Below are 16,339 nucleotides of genomic sequence, written 5' to 3'. Positions count from 1 at the left end.
TTACGTCCATTCACATAGGCTAAACTTTCCCGCGAAATCAAAGCGTCAGGTAGCGAACTTCGAAAAGTCGGTGTTCATAATGTTTCAACTGTCTCTTCAGAAGGTGGAGAGGGTAAGGTCTCTCGTAACCTTGATGACGTACATTTCCTGGAAATGGGCTGAAATTAGCCTGCTAACTCTGGTCACCTCACAACGGCTATTGGCAAAATTTACTGCAAGCTATTAATATGAATGATGTTGAAATACTTTACCCAATATGTGGTTCGTTCAGAATAAGTTATAGCCGCGATACATGGAAATGAAATGATGTGAAATGGATTATTAAAATCCTATATATATACATATTAATTTAAAAATGACTTATCAGTGATTAAACATATACATCTGATCAATTAATTATATAGTTCAATAATTGAATACATGCAGTGATGTCCCAAACATCACAAATGTTCATACAGCATTTTTGCTTTATTAATAAAGCACATGGTCCAGTAAGATTTGAGGTCTAATCCCTTCTCCTATGTATTGCTCTGAATCCATCACGTTGCTTCATTACGTCCATTCCCAGATTTTTTGACTCTGTATACTGTTGTAAGCCTTCCTAACATCTAGGAAAATGAAGACGGCATCTTTTCCTTTTTCCCAGAGCTTCCCTATGATCAGCTGGCCTGAGTGGCTCAGATGGTTAAGGCGCTGGCCTTCTGAACCCAACTTGGCAGGTTCGATTCTGGCACAGTTCGGTGGTATTTGAAGGTATTCAAATACATCGGCATTGTGTTAGTAGACTTACTGGCATGTAAAAGAACTCTTGCGGGACTAAATTCCGGCACTTAGGCATCTCCGAAAACCGTAAAAGTAGTTGGTGGGACATAAAGCTAATAACATTATTATTATTCTCCATGATCATCCTTACAGAAAATATCAACTATATTGTTTCCCTACTCATGCTAAACTCATACTGCTACTCTTCAAGCTCTGGTTCAATGACGGTTCTTCATTTCTGTTCCATGATTTGAGCCGTTATTTTCAGTCCATGAGATTGAAGAGTGATGCCCCTGTAGTTGTTGGGTTTCTGTCTGTCTCATTTCTTAAACAGAGAGACAATGACTCACTTAGTCCAATATATTAATAATAACAACGTAAACGTTTCCACCTTTTCAATACTAAAATATATTCACAAAATTATAAATTACACGGTACTAGTTTCGACCCATCTAGGGGTCATCATCAGTCGTATTGGAGCAAAGATCACTTTTGGCGAAATCCTAAGAAAATGTTATTTTAAAGAATAACAAGTGAAATGAGATGTTATTATGGTAATAGTTAATAAAACAAGGAATATACATACTAAGAGGTTTTTAACAAAGAATAAAGTATAAATGGGGTGTTGTAAAAATTATAATCATGGAAATCAGTAAGTTCTTGTATTGAAATGACATATATAAAATTATATGTGGCTTAGGAAGAGGGCTTAAGGTGGGGCTGAAGGGTGCGGGAGAAAGTGTAATTGTCTTGGAAAAGTACCTTTGATTAAATTTAGGATTGAGTTTAGGTTGGCTGCATTATTGTTTCTGAGGAAAGTGATAAATAGATCGAAGAGTATGTTGGGTTTCTCTGAGATTTCATTGAGATTGTGACTGGCATTAAAGTATTGGTCTAGGTGTATGTAGTAATTTTCCATTATGTTGAATAAAGGGCCCTTGTTTGCTAATACGAGGATGTCCATGTCTTGTTCAATATTGGTGACATTATGGTTATAATCTTGCATGTGTTGGCCGATGGCTGAAAACCTGTTGTATTTTATTGCGTTAGTGTGCTCGTGGTATCTGATAATGAAGTTTCTCCCGGTTTGCCCGATGTAGGTTTTTTTACAGGTGGAACATTTGATCCTATAAACTCCTGATTTTAAAAAACTGCTGGTCTTGTTGATGTGTGAAGTATTGTATAAAACGTTCATGTTCTTATTGTTGGTTTTGAAGGCTATTTTAACGCCTTGTTTCTTAAAGATGTTGGTTAACTTGTAGATATCATTGTTGAACGTGAAGGTGGAAAATGTTAGAGGTTTGGTTATTTCTTTTTTGAGGGTAGTTTTTGGGCGATGTTTGTGTTTATTGATTATCCTTTCTATAAAATGATTGCTGAAGCCGTTGAATTTTGCGATTCCGCGGATTGTGTTGAGTTCGTTTTTTAGATCTTTATTGGACACAGGTATGCTGAAGGCTCGGTGAACTAGGCTGTTGTATGTGGCTCGTTTGTGGGACTGGGGGTGCACTGAATCTTGGCGAATGGTGGAGGCTGTTTGAGTGGGTTTTCTGAAAATTTTATAACTGAAAGAATCTGAGTTTCTAGTGATGGTTAAATCTAGAAAGTTGATTTTTTAATTTGATTCGGATTCTAGTGTGAATTTGATATGAGGATCAATATTGTTGAGTCTTAAGAGGGTGGTGGGTGCGTTAATTGATTTCTCATTCATAATTACAAAGACATCGTCGACATATTTGGCCCAAAAGAGAATGTTTTCGAATTCGTTGTCAATTTTGGTGTATTCGAGGAAGTCCAGGTATATTTCTGCTAAGATACCTGAGGCCGGTGACCCCATTGCCAAACCATTTTGTTGATATATGACATTGTCAAAAGTGAAGAAGTTATTGTCGATGATAAGTTTTAATATTGCGATAAAGTCTTGTATCTCTAGTTTGCTTAAGTGGCTGTTTTTGTTTAAATTGTTTATAATTATCGGAATTAATTTTGATACTTGTATGCTTGGGTACATGTTTACAATACATAACCAACAAACTAGAAACTCCAATAGTAACACGTTCGATCGTACGCAGTTTCATCCAGCTGTTGTAAATCTATCTAACACGCCCTTAAGTGAAAGTGAACACTTAATTTTATCCAAAGGACCGAAACACAACTGGCCAAACTTGAACAGCCTCAACATAGCCGCTACTATGATCACAGAATCAGAGCTAGCCATCAGCAAAATGCCGGAAGACACGCAAAATGAGGTTAGAACCGATGTTAAAAAGAAACTGACTGATATCCTCCCCAATTTAACCAACCCCGCAAATAACCTCAATAATAGAGAAAAAATTGCTGAACAAAAGCACATATACGCCCTCAAGAAGAAAATTAAAGACAACGAACTCATCATAACCAAAGCTGACAAAGGCAATGCAACAGTTATGATGGATAAAAAAGTATATATTGAAAGAACAAAAAACTTTTTCACAGACAGCTCATTTTCCATAATCAAAAAAGACCCCACCCAAAAAATTCAAAAACTACTTAAACAAACTCTTAAAAACACTTCATTTTTATTTACCGAACAGGAAAAATCCAAACTCATACATATGAACGCAGGACTCCCCACTGCTAAAGCTCTTCCCAAAATTCACAAAAGCGGAATTCCCATCCGGCCAATTATCAACTATAGACCGAGCCCCTTATACAAAATATCACAATTCATCCAATGTTTCTTAAGAAAAAATTATCAATTCTTATCCAAAAAGTCTATTAAAAACACATCTGAGCTAGTAGGAAAACTAAACAAGTTCAATTTGCAACCGGATCACTCCATCCACTCTTTCGATATTGTAAACATGTACCCAAGAATACAAGTATCAAAATTAATTCCGATAATTATAAACAATTTAAACAAAAACAGCCACTTAAGCAAACTAGAGATACAAGACTTTATCACAATATTAAAACTTATCACCGACAATAACTTCTTCACTTTTGACAATGTCATATATCAACAAAATGGTTTGGCAATGGGGTCACCGGCCTCAGGTATCTTAGCAGAAATATACCTGGACTTCCTCGAATACACCAAAATTGACAACGAATTCGAAAACATTCTCTTTTGGGCCAGATATGTTGATGATGTCTTTGTAATCATGAATGACAAATCAATTAATGCACCCACCACCCTCTTAAGACTCAACAATATTGATCCTCATATCAAATTCACACTAGAATCCGAATCAAATTAAAAAATCAACTTTCTAGATTTAACCATCACTAGAAACTCAGATTCTTTCAGTTATAAAATTTTCAGAAAACCCACTCAAACAGCCTCCACCATTCGCCAAGATTCAGTGCACCCCCAGTCCCACAAACGAGCCACATACAACAGCCTAGTTCACCGAGCCTTCAGCATACCTATATCCAATAAAGATCTAAAAAACGAACTCAACACAATCCGCGGAATCGCAAAATTCAACGGCTTCAGCAATCATTTTATAGAAAGGATAATCAATAAACACAAACATCGCCCAAAAACTACCCTCAAAAAAGAAATAACCAAACCTCTAACATTTTCCACCTTCACGTTCAACAATGATATCTACAAGTTAACCAACATCTTTAAGAAACAAGGCGTTAAAATAGCCTTCAAAACCAACAATAAGAACATGAACGTTTTATACAATACTTCACACATCAACAAGACCAGCAGTTTTTTTTAATCAGGAGTTTATAGGATCAAATGTACCACCTGTAAAAAAACCTACATCTGGCAAACCGGGAGAAACTTCATTATCAGATACCACGAGCACACTAACGCAATAAAATACAACAGGTTTTCAGCCATCGGCCAACACATGCAAGATTATAACCATCATTTCACCAATATTGAACAAGACATGGACATCCTCGTATTAGCAAACAAGGGCCCTTTACTCAACATAATGGAAAATTACTACATACACCTAGACCAATACTTTAATGCCAGTCACAATCTCAATGAAATCTCAGAGAAACCCAACATACTCTTCGATCTATTTATCACTTTCCTCAGAAACAATAATGCAGCCAACCTAAACTCAATCCTAAATTTAATCAAAGGTACTTTTCCAAGACAATTACACTTTCTCCCGCACCCTTCTGCCCCACCTTAAGCCCTCTTCCTAAGCCACATATAATTTTATATATGTCATTTCAATACAAGAACTTACTGATTCCCATTTATACTTTATTCTTTGTTAAAAACCTCTTAGTATGTATATTCCTTGTATTATTAACTATTACCATAATAACATCTCATTTCACTTGTTATTCTTTAAAATAACATTTTCTTAGGATTTCGCCAAAAGTGATCTTTGCTCCAATACGGCTGATGATGACCCCTAGATGGATCGAAACTAGTACCGTGTAATTTTTAATTTTGTGAATAAATTTTAGTATTGAAAAGGTGGAAACGTTTACGTTGTTATTATTAATATATTATTCTCAGTTCAATATGGACCAAAAACATGAAATTCACAACCATTAATCACTTAGTTCAGTCTTTGAGTAGATTTTCTTCTTTCCAAATGGTGTTTAGGACTCTTAAACAACCACTGCAATCTTAGAATTCCAGCAACCTTGGTCATATGAGTGCTTACACTATCAAATCTATGCCTGTTGCTATGGCTTTACTCATGTTCTTTAGGATATTTTCAACTTCTATTCATGTTACAGGAGGCCCCACATTTTAATATGTTCTTCCGCCGTGGACTCCTATGGTCAGATATTTAAATATTCACCATTACAGTCAAGGCTGGTGAAGACATCCCTCTCTAGCACATTTGCCTGGCTTATTCCGAAGTCTTAGTCCATGTCCTATTAAGTACATGCTAAAAAAACCTGGATGGCATGTTTTTGTCTTCCTCAAGTATGTTCGTAACTCCTACTGCACAGAATTGAAATCGGCAATTCCACCCACATCGCATGCACAACAACTGGCCTGGGTAAAGGTATAGTAGAGAACTTAATTTCACAGTCACAAACTAAGTAGTGCAGTAGTGTGTCAGCCTACAGCTACAGGGAGTGTCAGTTCCAAGCCAGTCTTTGCTGTCGTTGTTTGGACTGCAGAACAGTAGCTCATCAGACATGTTGGTACTTCCTAATTTATAAATTTCATTTTGTTCCGTATTGATAGCCACCAAATGTCATAAAAGAAAGAAACATTATAACATTTATGAGAATGGAGCCTATGGTAAACTATTCCCACATACTCATTAGAAAAAGATGAACTAATTTTATTATAATTATATGTGCACATTAGTCCATTAGTCTTAGTCCATGTCCTATTAAGTACATGCTAAAAAAACCTGGATAGCATGTTTTTGTCTTTCTTAAGTACGTTCGTAACTCCCACCGCACAGAATTTAAATTGGCATTTCCATCCACATCGCATGCACAACTGGCCTGGGTAAAGTTATGGTAGAGAACTTAATTTCACAGTCACAAACTAAGTAGTGCGGTAGTGTGTCAGCCTACAGCTACAGGGAGTGTCAGTTCCAAGCCAGTCTTTGCTGTCGTTTGGACTGCAGAACAGTAGCTCATCAGACATGTTGGTACTTCCTGATTTATAAATTTCATTTTGTTCCGTATTGATAGCCACCAAATGTCATAAAAGAAAGAACCATTTATAACATTTATAAGAATGGAGCTTATTTTAACTGAATAGGCAAACGCCTATCATAAACTATTCCCACATACTCATTACGCATTAGATAAAGATGAACTCATTTTATTATAATTATATGTGCACAATGGGTCACTATATTATGTAATAAGAGTATTTAACATGTTATAATTTTAGCTATGTTGTTACATTAGAACTCTTAGCAAAAGTTTAATCAACATAATGTTGTTAAATTTCAGAGTATGTCATAAAGTTTTAAGAATAAGGCATAATACAAAAATGCAAACATAAGATTCTAATGCAGCTGAGGATGACCTTGTAAGAGGTCAAAACCGGTCCTATTATACATGTGATATTCTATCATACATGTGATAATAAATAAGTATTGATCAGGTGGCACTTTTCTTTCTTTTATGACATACTTTTATGTTCATAAATGAATTGAGTAACAATGTACATAAATTAGGCTACTGTATGTATGCATAATGGTCTGCAGGACATTCAGTTATGAAGAAGAAAGCTAGACAGTTTATTTACAAGTGACAAAAAATTACAGTTTAATGCAAAAGCATGAAACGTGTGCAAATCACCCAGATGTTGGGCATTCTTATGACAATTTTAAACACAGTTGTAAGCAACATGTATAGTTTGTTGTTTTAAGAATGTTTTCCTTCATGTTTTACTACGTTCATTTTCTTAAAATGTATTATTTATTCATTTCACTAATTATAATTGTAAACATCTGTTTCTTTGTTTTCATCATTGTTATTTTTACATTCAAACCTTATTTTAAATTTAACAGTATAATTGTTTTCCATTTTTCATTAGCACCTTTTCCTCTTTATGACTTTTATTTTCAGTCCCCACAAAAATATCCTAAGCATTTCTTCAAAATACTGTCGCATCTTATCTCTGACCCACATTCCCAAGATGAACACCCCTGGGGTTATGACAGACAAGGAATGCTGTGGACGTATATTACTGATAATGATGATAATTGTTGTTTAAGAGGACCTAACAGCTAGGTCATTGGCCTCTAATGGTATGAGGTGGAAAAAATTAAACTTAAAACTTCAAAATGTATCCAGTGACTATAACCTAAAATGAATGATGATGAATAATGATCATGAAACAAAAGCAATCAGTGGATCCAATTCACAATGCCTTAATTATAGGATGATACTTATTATCTAAAGGGGTCCAAAATCCATGTCACAGGCCCCTCACATTTGAACTAATCACAGGTAATGTAGACCCATGGTATGTCACACACAATGGCACCACTCGCAGGTAACGCAAATCCGTGGTATTTCACACATAAGAGCACCACACACAAGATGCAGACCCATGATGCTCCTCACACAGTGGGACTAAATCACTGACACTGGCATTCCCGTGGTGTTCCTCAGTTAGTGGAACTAACCACAGGGTACATACACTCATGGTGTTGCTCACATAGTCGTACTAATCATAGGCAATGTAGACCCACAGTGTAAAACACATCATGGTAATGCCCAGAGGCAACAAAATCCCATGGTGTTCCTCACATAATGGTACTACTCTCAGGAAACACATAGCCTATCCATGATTTTCACATAGTTGTACTAATCATGGGCACCAGCCAAACCCGTGGTGTTTCTGATAATGTGGCACTACTCATAGGTAATGCAGACCCATTCTGAACACAGGGAAACTGACACATTCCAGCACAGTATAGGCACTTTTTTCGCACGGACCGTACTCCTGGCTTAACGTAGACCCATGATGTTCCTCACATGGTGGTACTAATCGCAAGTAGTCTCATGGTTCTAATTTCGTCATCCATTGGCCACCCCTTCAGTCGCCTGTTGATACAGGCAAGGGATACTGTGGGTGATTCTTCGCCTGTGCTCCCACCCACTGGGAGTGGATGTGCTTTGCTACCCGCACACCTAGAGGGATTGAGGATATAATATGCAATACCAGAAGGAAATAATGCCTACACTGTCAAATGCATTCTACACACTATCATTCCAACATTTTCCATAAGCACAAATGTCTGTGATCATGATCACTTACGTATTTAAAGAGCCCCCATTTTCATCAAACTCCACAGCATCATCCATTGTTACGAAACCCTAAGGAAAACCAAAAACATCACTTAGGATCTTTATTTAACACAGAAGACACAAGTAACATTATAAAGTACATGTGACAAGAATGTTACAAAAAAAAATAGAAAGCTCTGTGAAAATGCTGAAAATCACATGGAATTGTAGATTAGATGAAAATTTACAAAGTTCTCAGAAGAATGATTAACAAGTGTAGATTTGTGCTGAACATCAGAAGAAGGAAACTGAAGTACATAATGAGAGGTGCAAATACGAGCACTTATATTATTTTATTAACCCTTGGCGGGCTACAATGCATTATGACCGTGGGCGAATTTCAGAAAAATATAATTTGATGTATAAATACTGCCAAGACTATCCTCAGTTATGCATTCATGTATAAAACCAACATATATTTTCGGTTTCACTGAATTTCAGCACTGATCTGTTCCAGGAATAAAGTTTTACTGTTTTGTGAAAATTTGTTAATGCAAAAATGGGACAAGTGTCACTGAAGAATTTTATCAGTGTAATGTAAGTTGCAAAATTGTTATTGTAAGTTTATTGCTGTTATCACAGTTAACTAACTAAATACAATAAGAGAGAGAAATACTAACAATAATGCTAATCACCACAATTCTAAAAATCATCAATATACAGCTCTGAATGTTCATTATTACTGAAATAATTATTCATGGATGCAGATTTTATTATGAACATTGACATATTTTAGAGGTTTTAGCATAATATAAAAACACTTTCAACCTCATTCTCACCATGTTTTTAACTATGTGTCAATTTTCACATTTACATTTTTTATCTAAAGATGTTCCATATTTTAAGAACAAAACATCTACGAATCTTTTAGTTAAGCTGGATTATGTTTGTATTTTCATGAACTAGCTATAAAAACAATAAGTATTGGAATGAGGGATTCTTCTTTCAACCTTAGTTGAGTTAACAACAATATGGAATCAAAATGATGATACACTAATGTTCATAAAAAGAAAACACATTGAAAGACTAGAGACAGGTAGTTCATATTCACAGGACATGTTTATTAGTACGTTCTGCAGAAACGATTAGCATTTCAAACACCTAGGTTCAGCATGTGTCCTGTTGTCTAGTAGGCACTGGGTACTCCATGGGCACTGATAACTTGTTCCATACGTGATGGCATCGACGTTTATAAGGTGCGAATGGCATCCTGGGGTATAGCCATCCTTGCTGCATTCACCTGATTCCACAGTTTATCTTTGATGGTTGGCATTGGGTCACAACACTGCACCCATAGTTTCACTACAAACCACACATTTTCGATTGGTGACAAGTCCGGTGATCGGGTGGGCCAGGGCAACAGTCTGACGTCCTGTGGCAACAAGAAGGTATGTGTTCATACAGCAACTTGTTGTTGCTCATTGTTCAGCTGAAATATGGAATCTGGGATGTTGTTCAGAAAGGGTATGGCTACGGGTCACAGGATGTCATTCACATAGGTCAAACTAGTCACAATGCCCTAGACATGCACCAACTGTGATTTATGGCTGTACCCAATAGCAGCCTACACCATAAGGTCTTGAGTTGGCCCTGTATGCCTTGTGCGAATGCAGTCAATATGATGCCTCTCCTCCTGTCTGCGGTGAACCAAAATGCGGTCATCATTTCCAAACAAACAGAACCTGGATTCATCCAAAAACACTATCTGCTGCTATTCCTGTCCCCAGTGACGTCGTTCCATACATCATTGCAGTCTCGCATGTTTATGCATGTTGGTTAAGTTAGACGGAGAAATGGATGACGCGCCAGTAACCCAGGCGATAATAAACAACAACGGACTGTCACTCCTGTTAGTGTACACTGTTCCACTGTTGCGCCAGAGACGAGGACAATGCAGATCTGTCCTGCAATGCCATTTGGATGAGGTGCCGATCTCCATGGGGGGTGGTCTGGATGGTGCAACGAGACCCATCTCATCCTGTTCTATGGCCTTCTGTGAACCATTTTGTGCACACCCCTTGCACTGCCGACACACTTCATCCCACACAAGCAGCAATTTCTGGGATGGATGCATTATATTCTCTCATGCTAATAATGCATTCACTTTTAAACACACTCATTTAACGGTACGGTTCTCGCTTACATCTGTGAGGCATCCTGTATGACTGCTCAAGTCACACTGATCTATTACCTTCAGTTTATAGGGACAACAAGGGCCGCAGGCACATATTACCAGTCGGTGGTGGTGTGCTGAGATACTGATGCGGGCCTTGAACCTGAGGGCCGAAATGATTCAAATGGTAATCATTTCTTCAGAACCTACTAATGCACATGTCTTGTGAATATGAACTTCCTATCTCTGGTTCTGGTTCTTATGAACTTGTGTGTGTTTATAAGTTGTAAACACAACTTTAGTTGTATAGATGCAGGTGATTTACTTTTAGATGCATTTGTCATGCTTAGGAATATTGAAGACAAGGAGAAATTTTGGTTCCTGATGCTATGACACATGTTTAACTTTGTGTATATGGTTTGTTTATGCAAGTGTAAACATGGTGACTATTACGGTTAGGAAACATATTTCATGCCTGAAAGGTCATATATCACAATTACTTGATGACTTGGTTCAGATAGTGAGTTAATGGATTTAAAAATGCTGTTAATTAATATATAGTGAAAAACAGATTGAGGTACAGGGAAACTACAGAAGAATGTGGCCGACTGCCCTAAACGATTAATTGACTATGGATGAGGATGCTCGTGGTGACTTATATGCAAATGAGAGTACTGAATATTGTAATGTAGGCACAGCACCTAATATTGACTATGGATGAGGATGCTGGTGGTGACTCATATGTGAATGAGAGTACTGAACGGTGTAATATAGGCAGAGCGCCTAATATTGACTATGGATGAGGATGCTGGTGGTGACTCATATGTGAATGAGAGTACTGAATGGTGTAATATAGGCAGAGGGCCTCATATTGACTATGGATGAGGATGCTGGTGGAGACTCATATGTGAATGAGAGTACTGAACAGTGTAATATAGGCACAGCGCCTAATATTGACTACGGATGAGGATGCTGGTGGAGACTCATATGCGGAGGAGAGTACTGAACGGTGTAATATAGGCACAGCGCCTAATATTGACTATGGATGAGGATGCTGGTGGAGACTCATATGTGGATGAGAGTACTGAATGGAGTAATGTAGGCACAGTGCCTAATATGGACTATGGATGAGGATGTTGGTGGAGACTCATATGTGAATGAGAGTACTGGACGGTGTATATAGGCAGAGCGCCTAATATGGACTATGGATGAGGATGCTGGTGGAGACTCATATGTGAATGAGAGTACTGAACGGTGTAATATAGGCAGAGCGCCTAATATGGACTATGGATGAGGATGCTGGTGGAGACTCATATGTGAATGAGAGTACTGAACGGTGTAATATAGGCACAGTGCCTAATATTGACTATGGATGAGGATGCTGGTGGTGACTCATATGTGGATGAGAGTACTGAACGGTATAATATAGGCAGAGCGCCTAATATGGACTATGGATGAGGATGCTGGTGGAGACTCATATGTGAATGAGAGTACTGAACGGTGTAATATAGGCACAGCGCCTAATATTGACTATGGATGAGGATGCTGGTGGTGACACATATATGGATAAGAGTACTGAACAGTGTAATAAAGGCAGAGCGCCTAATATGGACTATGGATGAGGATGCTGGTGGAGACTCATATGTGAATGAGAGTACTGAACGGTGTAATATAGGCACAGCGCCTAATATTGACTATGGATAAGGATGCTGGTGGTGACTCATATGTGAATGAGAGTACTGAATGGTGTAATATAGGCACAGCACCTAACATTGACTATGGATGAGGATGCTGGTGGAGACACATATGTGAATGAGAGTACCGAATGGTGTAATATAGGCACAGCGCCTAATATGGACTATGGATGAGGATGCTGGTGGAGACTCATATGCAGATGAGAGTACTGAATGGAGTAATGTAGGCAGAACGCTAATATTGACTGTGGATGAGGATGCTGGTGGAGACTCATATGTGGATGAGAGTACTGAACGGTGTAATATAGGCACAGCACCTAATATGGACTATGGATGAGGATGCTGGTGGAGACTCATATGCAGATGAGAGTACTGAATGGAGTAATGTAGGCAGAACGCTAATATTGACTGTGGATGAGGATGCTGGTGGTGACTCATATGCGGATGAGAGTACTGAACGGTGTAATATAGGCACAGCGCCTAATATTGACTATGGATGAGGATGCTGGTGGAGACTCATATGTGAATGAGAGTACTGAACAGTGTAATATAGGCACAGCGCCTAATATTGACTATGGATGAGGATGCTGGTGGTGACTCATATGTGAATGAGAGTACTGAACGGTGAAACATAGGCACAGCACCTAATATTGACTATGGATGAGGATGCTGGTGGAGACTCATATGTGAATGAGAGTACTGAACGGTGTAATATAGGCACAGCGCCTAATATTGACTATGGATGAGGATGCTGGTGGAGACTCGTATGTGAATGAGAGTACTGAATGGTGTAATATAGGCAGAGCGCCTAATATGGACTATGAATGAGGATGCTGGTGGAGACTCATATGTGAATGAGAGTACTGAACAGTGTAATATAGGCACAGCACCTAATATTGACTATGGATGAGGATGCTGGTGGAGACTCATATGTGAATGAGAGTACTGAACGGTGTAATATAGGCACAGCGCCTAATATTGACTATGGATGAGGATGCTGGTGGAGACTCATATGTGGATGAGAGTACTGAATGGTGTAATATAGGCAGAGCGCCTAATATGGACTATGAATGAGGATGCTGGTGGAGACTCATATGCAGATGAGAGTACTGAATGGAGTAATGTAGGCAGAACGCTAATATTGACTGTGGATGAGGATGCTGGTGGTGACTCATATGCGGATGAGAGTACTGAACGGTGTAATATAGGCACAGCGCCTAATATTGACTATGGATGAGGATGCTGGTGGAGACTCATATGTGAATGATAATACTGAACAGTGTAATATAGGCACAGCGCCTAATATGGACTATGGATGAGGATGCTGGTGGAGACTCATATGCAGATGAGAGTACTGAATGGAGTAATGTAGGCAGAACGCTAATATTGACTGTGGATGAGGATGCTGGTGGAGACTCATATGCAGATGAGAGTACTGAATGGAGTAATGTAGGCATAGTGCCTAATATTGACTATGGATGAGGATGCTGGTGGTGACTCATATGTGAATGAGAGTAATGAATGGTGTAATATAGGCACAGCATCTAATATGGACTATGGATGAGGATGCTGGTGGACTCTCATATGCAGATGGGAGTACTGAGTGGAGTAATGTAGGCAGAACGCTAATATTGACTGTGGATGAGGATGCTGGTGGAGACTCATATGCAGATTAGAGTACTAAATTTAGTAATGTAGGCATAGTGCCTAATATTGACTATGGATGAGGATGCTGGTGGTGACTCATATGTGAATGAGAGTAATGAATGATGTAATATAGGCAGAGGGCCTCATATTTGTCACAGGTATAGAATAAATTGGAAGTGCAAAGTGTTTATTGAAGACTTTATTTGTATACCTTCTGTAGTACTTACTGTATGATCTGAAGTGTGGTGATATGTTTTATTTGTATTCCATGTAACAACCTAACCTGTACAGTGTAATATTTTGGTAACATATGGTATTTGTAAATAGTAGATTTCATTTCTATATTTATTGGAACTGTCCAGAAAGTTGTCACATGAATTTTTGAACAGGGTGTGTTGCCTTTTGTTGGTTATGTATTCTAGAAAGAATTTTCTGACTATTCTGGAAATGGAAGATTCGCGATCGTATGTATTTGAGAAAGTATTTTAACATCGCGACTGAAGTAACAGTTGTGTTTGGTGAATCTGGGTTGCGATAGGCAGGACCCTGCATTCTGATTGGCTACTCCAAGGCCAGGGTTTCCCTTTTAAAGAGAACGAGGCAGCAATTCGTGGTCTGTCTGTGGTCTGTGAGCGGTGTGTCTGGTTGTCCGAAGTTTTGACGTCGTCTCGCTACTGGGATGGGCTACTTTGTGGTAAGCACCCTCAATTTCTGTTCCACCTTAAATTTCACTTAATGTTCGCTTGCTTTTTCATATAGGAGTTTGCTCTAAATTCACCTAGACTCGCCACTCAATTATTTCAGATGTCTTAGCTTTTCAGCTGGGCTTGCCTGTTTGTTTCCGAGGCATTCCCGTTTCCTTGTTTCACTTATTATGTTAATTGTAGTTTTATGAATTTATCTTGGGGTTTTGCCTCTAGTATTTCCGTGTCACTTGAAGCACGCTAGTTTTCCACTGCTGCTCATCAGAAGTGTTTTTGGTGTGTGACCAAGTTGAACTGGCCTCTGCACCAAGTTTAGATATTTCTGATTTCTGTTTTTACCCTTTTTCAGTTATGTTATGCAGATATTTTGAAAGATACGTTTAACTTCACTCTAAATTATATTGTATGACTAGGGTTGTAATTCGATGTATTTGCTTGATTCTTTGAACTTATAGGAAGCTATTGTCAAGGAACGTGTATTAATAATTGGTGTGTCTCAGCAGAACATGTAAGTTGTATTGTACTATAGTTATGTGTCGGTACCTTCCGCATGGCTGAATTTGTTTGGAATTCATTTGTAAAGTCCTTTGGTAAATAATATTTTTGAAAATTAAGGATCACTAAGGATCACGGTTGATTATTTCAGAAACTGCAACCTAAGCCATCTCCATGCCTTTGGTAGGTTCCCAGCTCCTTCCTACCTTCCTGGTTTATTGTCATCTAGTTGGCCCTACTGATATTTACTAATGCTGTTATCGGCGGAGCTCCGCGTAGTTTCAGCTGATGTTTCACTAAGTGTGTAGTGGATTTTGGTACTGTGTAATTGCACTTACTTTCCTCCCTTTATGATGTTTAGTGTTTTGTTTAGTGTAGCCGCTTTAGTAACGGTTACATTTTGGTAGCAGAAGCAAGTGCTAGGTTGCGGACGAAGAAAAGTGAACCGTGATCATTCCTAACCTAAAACACCATAAAAGTTGTGATTCGGTATCGCTTGAAATCTTGTTTCTACCCATCAGGATGGCTCGCGCTGTTCCTAATCCTTTCCATTTGAGAAAAGCAGAACTCAATTATGAACTTTGTATCCGAAAAATTAATTCAACAGGCAATGTCAGAGACGACACTACCGTACTGAAACAGTCACTTAACCTACCTATAACCATACCTGAGTTAACTACGGACGAGTTGTGTGAGTCTTTGGCCATGGTTAAAGATAAGTTAGCTGAATTTAACGCCATTCTTGTGTCCTTTTGCGCTTCTGAGCCCTCGCATGACCAATTAGCGCGGGTTAAGGGGCAGTTATTACATTACCTGGACAGAATTAAAGATTTGTTGTCTCTCGAACTGCCAGAAGTTGAGCGGCTGGAATGTCATGCCTTACTAATACAGTTTTCAAGAATTTTCAACAGAATTAGTGGTGTGCTTGAAAGCAATAAGTTGAATAACACAGTTTCTGAAATTCAAGTGTATATCCCATCTGAAATATGTGACAGTGTTAACTCTGGTGCTGCAACTGTTGCTGATCAGGTGTGCACTCTGACACCTCGTGCTGGTGTTATTCAGGAGTCTGAGGTGACTAATGCTGCCCTGGGATCTTCGGTTTCATTGTCAGGAACTAGGATACCTGTAAGTCATTCAAAAGATCTATCTCCTTTGCATGTCGGTACCTGTACAAACTT

General features: G+C 38.4%; 1 protein-coding gene across 2 annotated transcripts in view; it reads right to left on the bottom strand.

The window, feature by feature from the left end:
* Positions 1–16,339, bottom strand: part of LOC136881980 (zinc finger protein 415) — a 127,454-nt gene that overhangs the window by 58,308 nt on the left and 52,807 nt on the right. Inside the window, exons 4-5 of one of the 2 annotated variants that reach the window (XM_067154459.2) lie at positions 8,477–8,535; positions 7,004–8,349 (exon numbers count right to left, since the gene is read on the bottom strand). In XM_067154459.2, the coding sequence (XP_067010560.2) occupies positions 8,190–8,349; positions 8,477–8,535 (219 nt within the window). In that variant the 3' untranslated portion in view covers positions 7,004–8,189. Of the gene's footprint in view, positions 1–7,003; positions 8,350–8,476; positions 8,536–16,339 lie in introns of those variants that run through there. The other variant, XM_067154458.2, reaches the window with a different exon arrangement.

The sequence above is a fragment of the Anabrus simplex genome, chromosome 10 (genome assembly GCF_040414725.1).
Source record: "Anabrus simplex isolate iqAnaSimp1 chromosome 10, ASM4041472v1, whole genome shotgun sequence".
In the NCBI taxonomy this organism is placed as follows: domain Eukaryota; kingdom Metazoa; phylum Arthropoda; class Insecta; order Orthoptera; family Tettigoniidae; genus Anabrus; species Anabrus simplex.
Note: the sequence above shows the minus strand (reverse complement) of the source record. Positions and strands in the feature narration are given on the sequence as shown.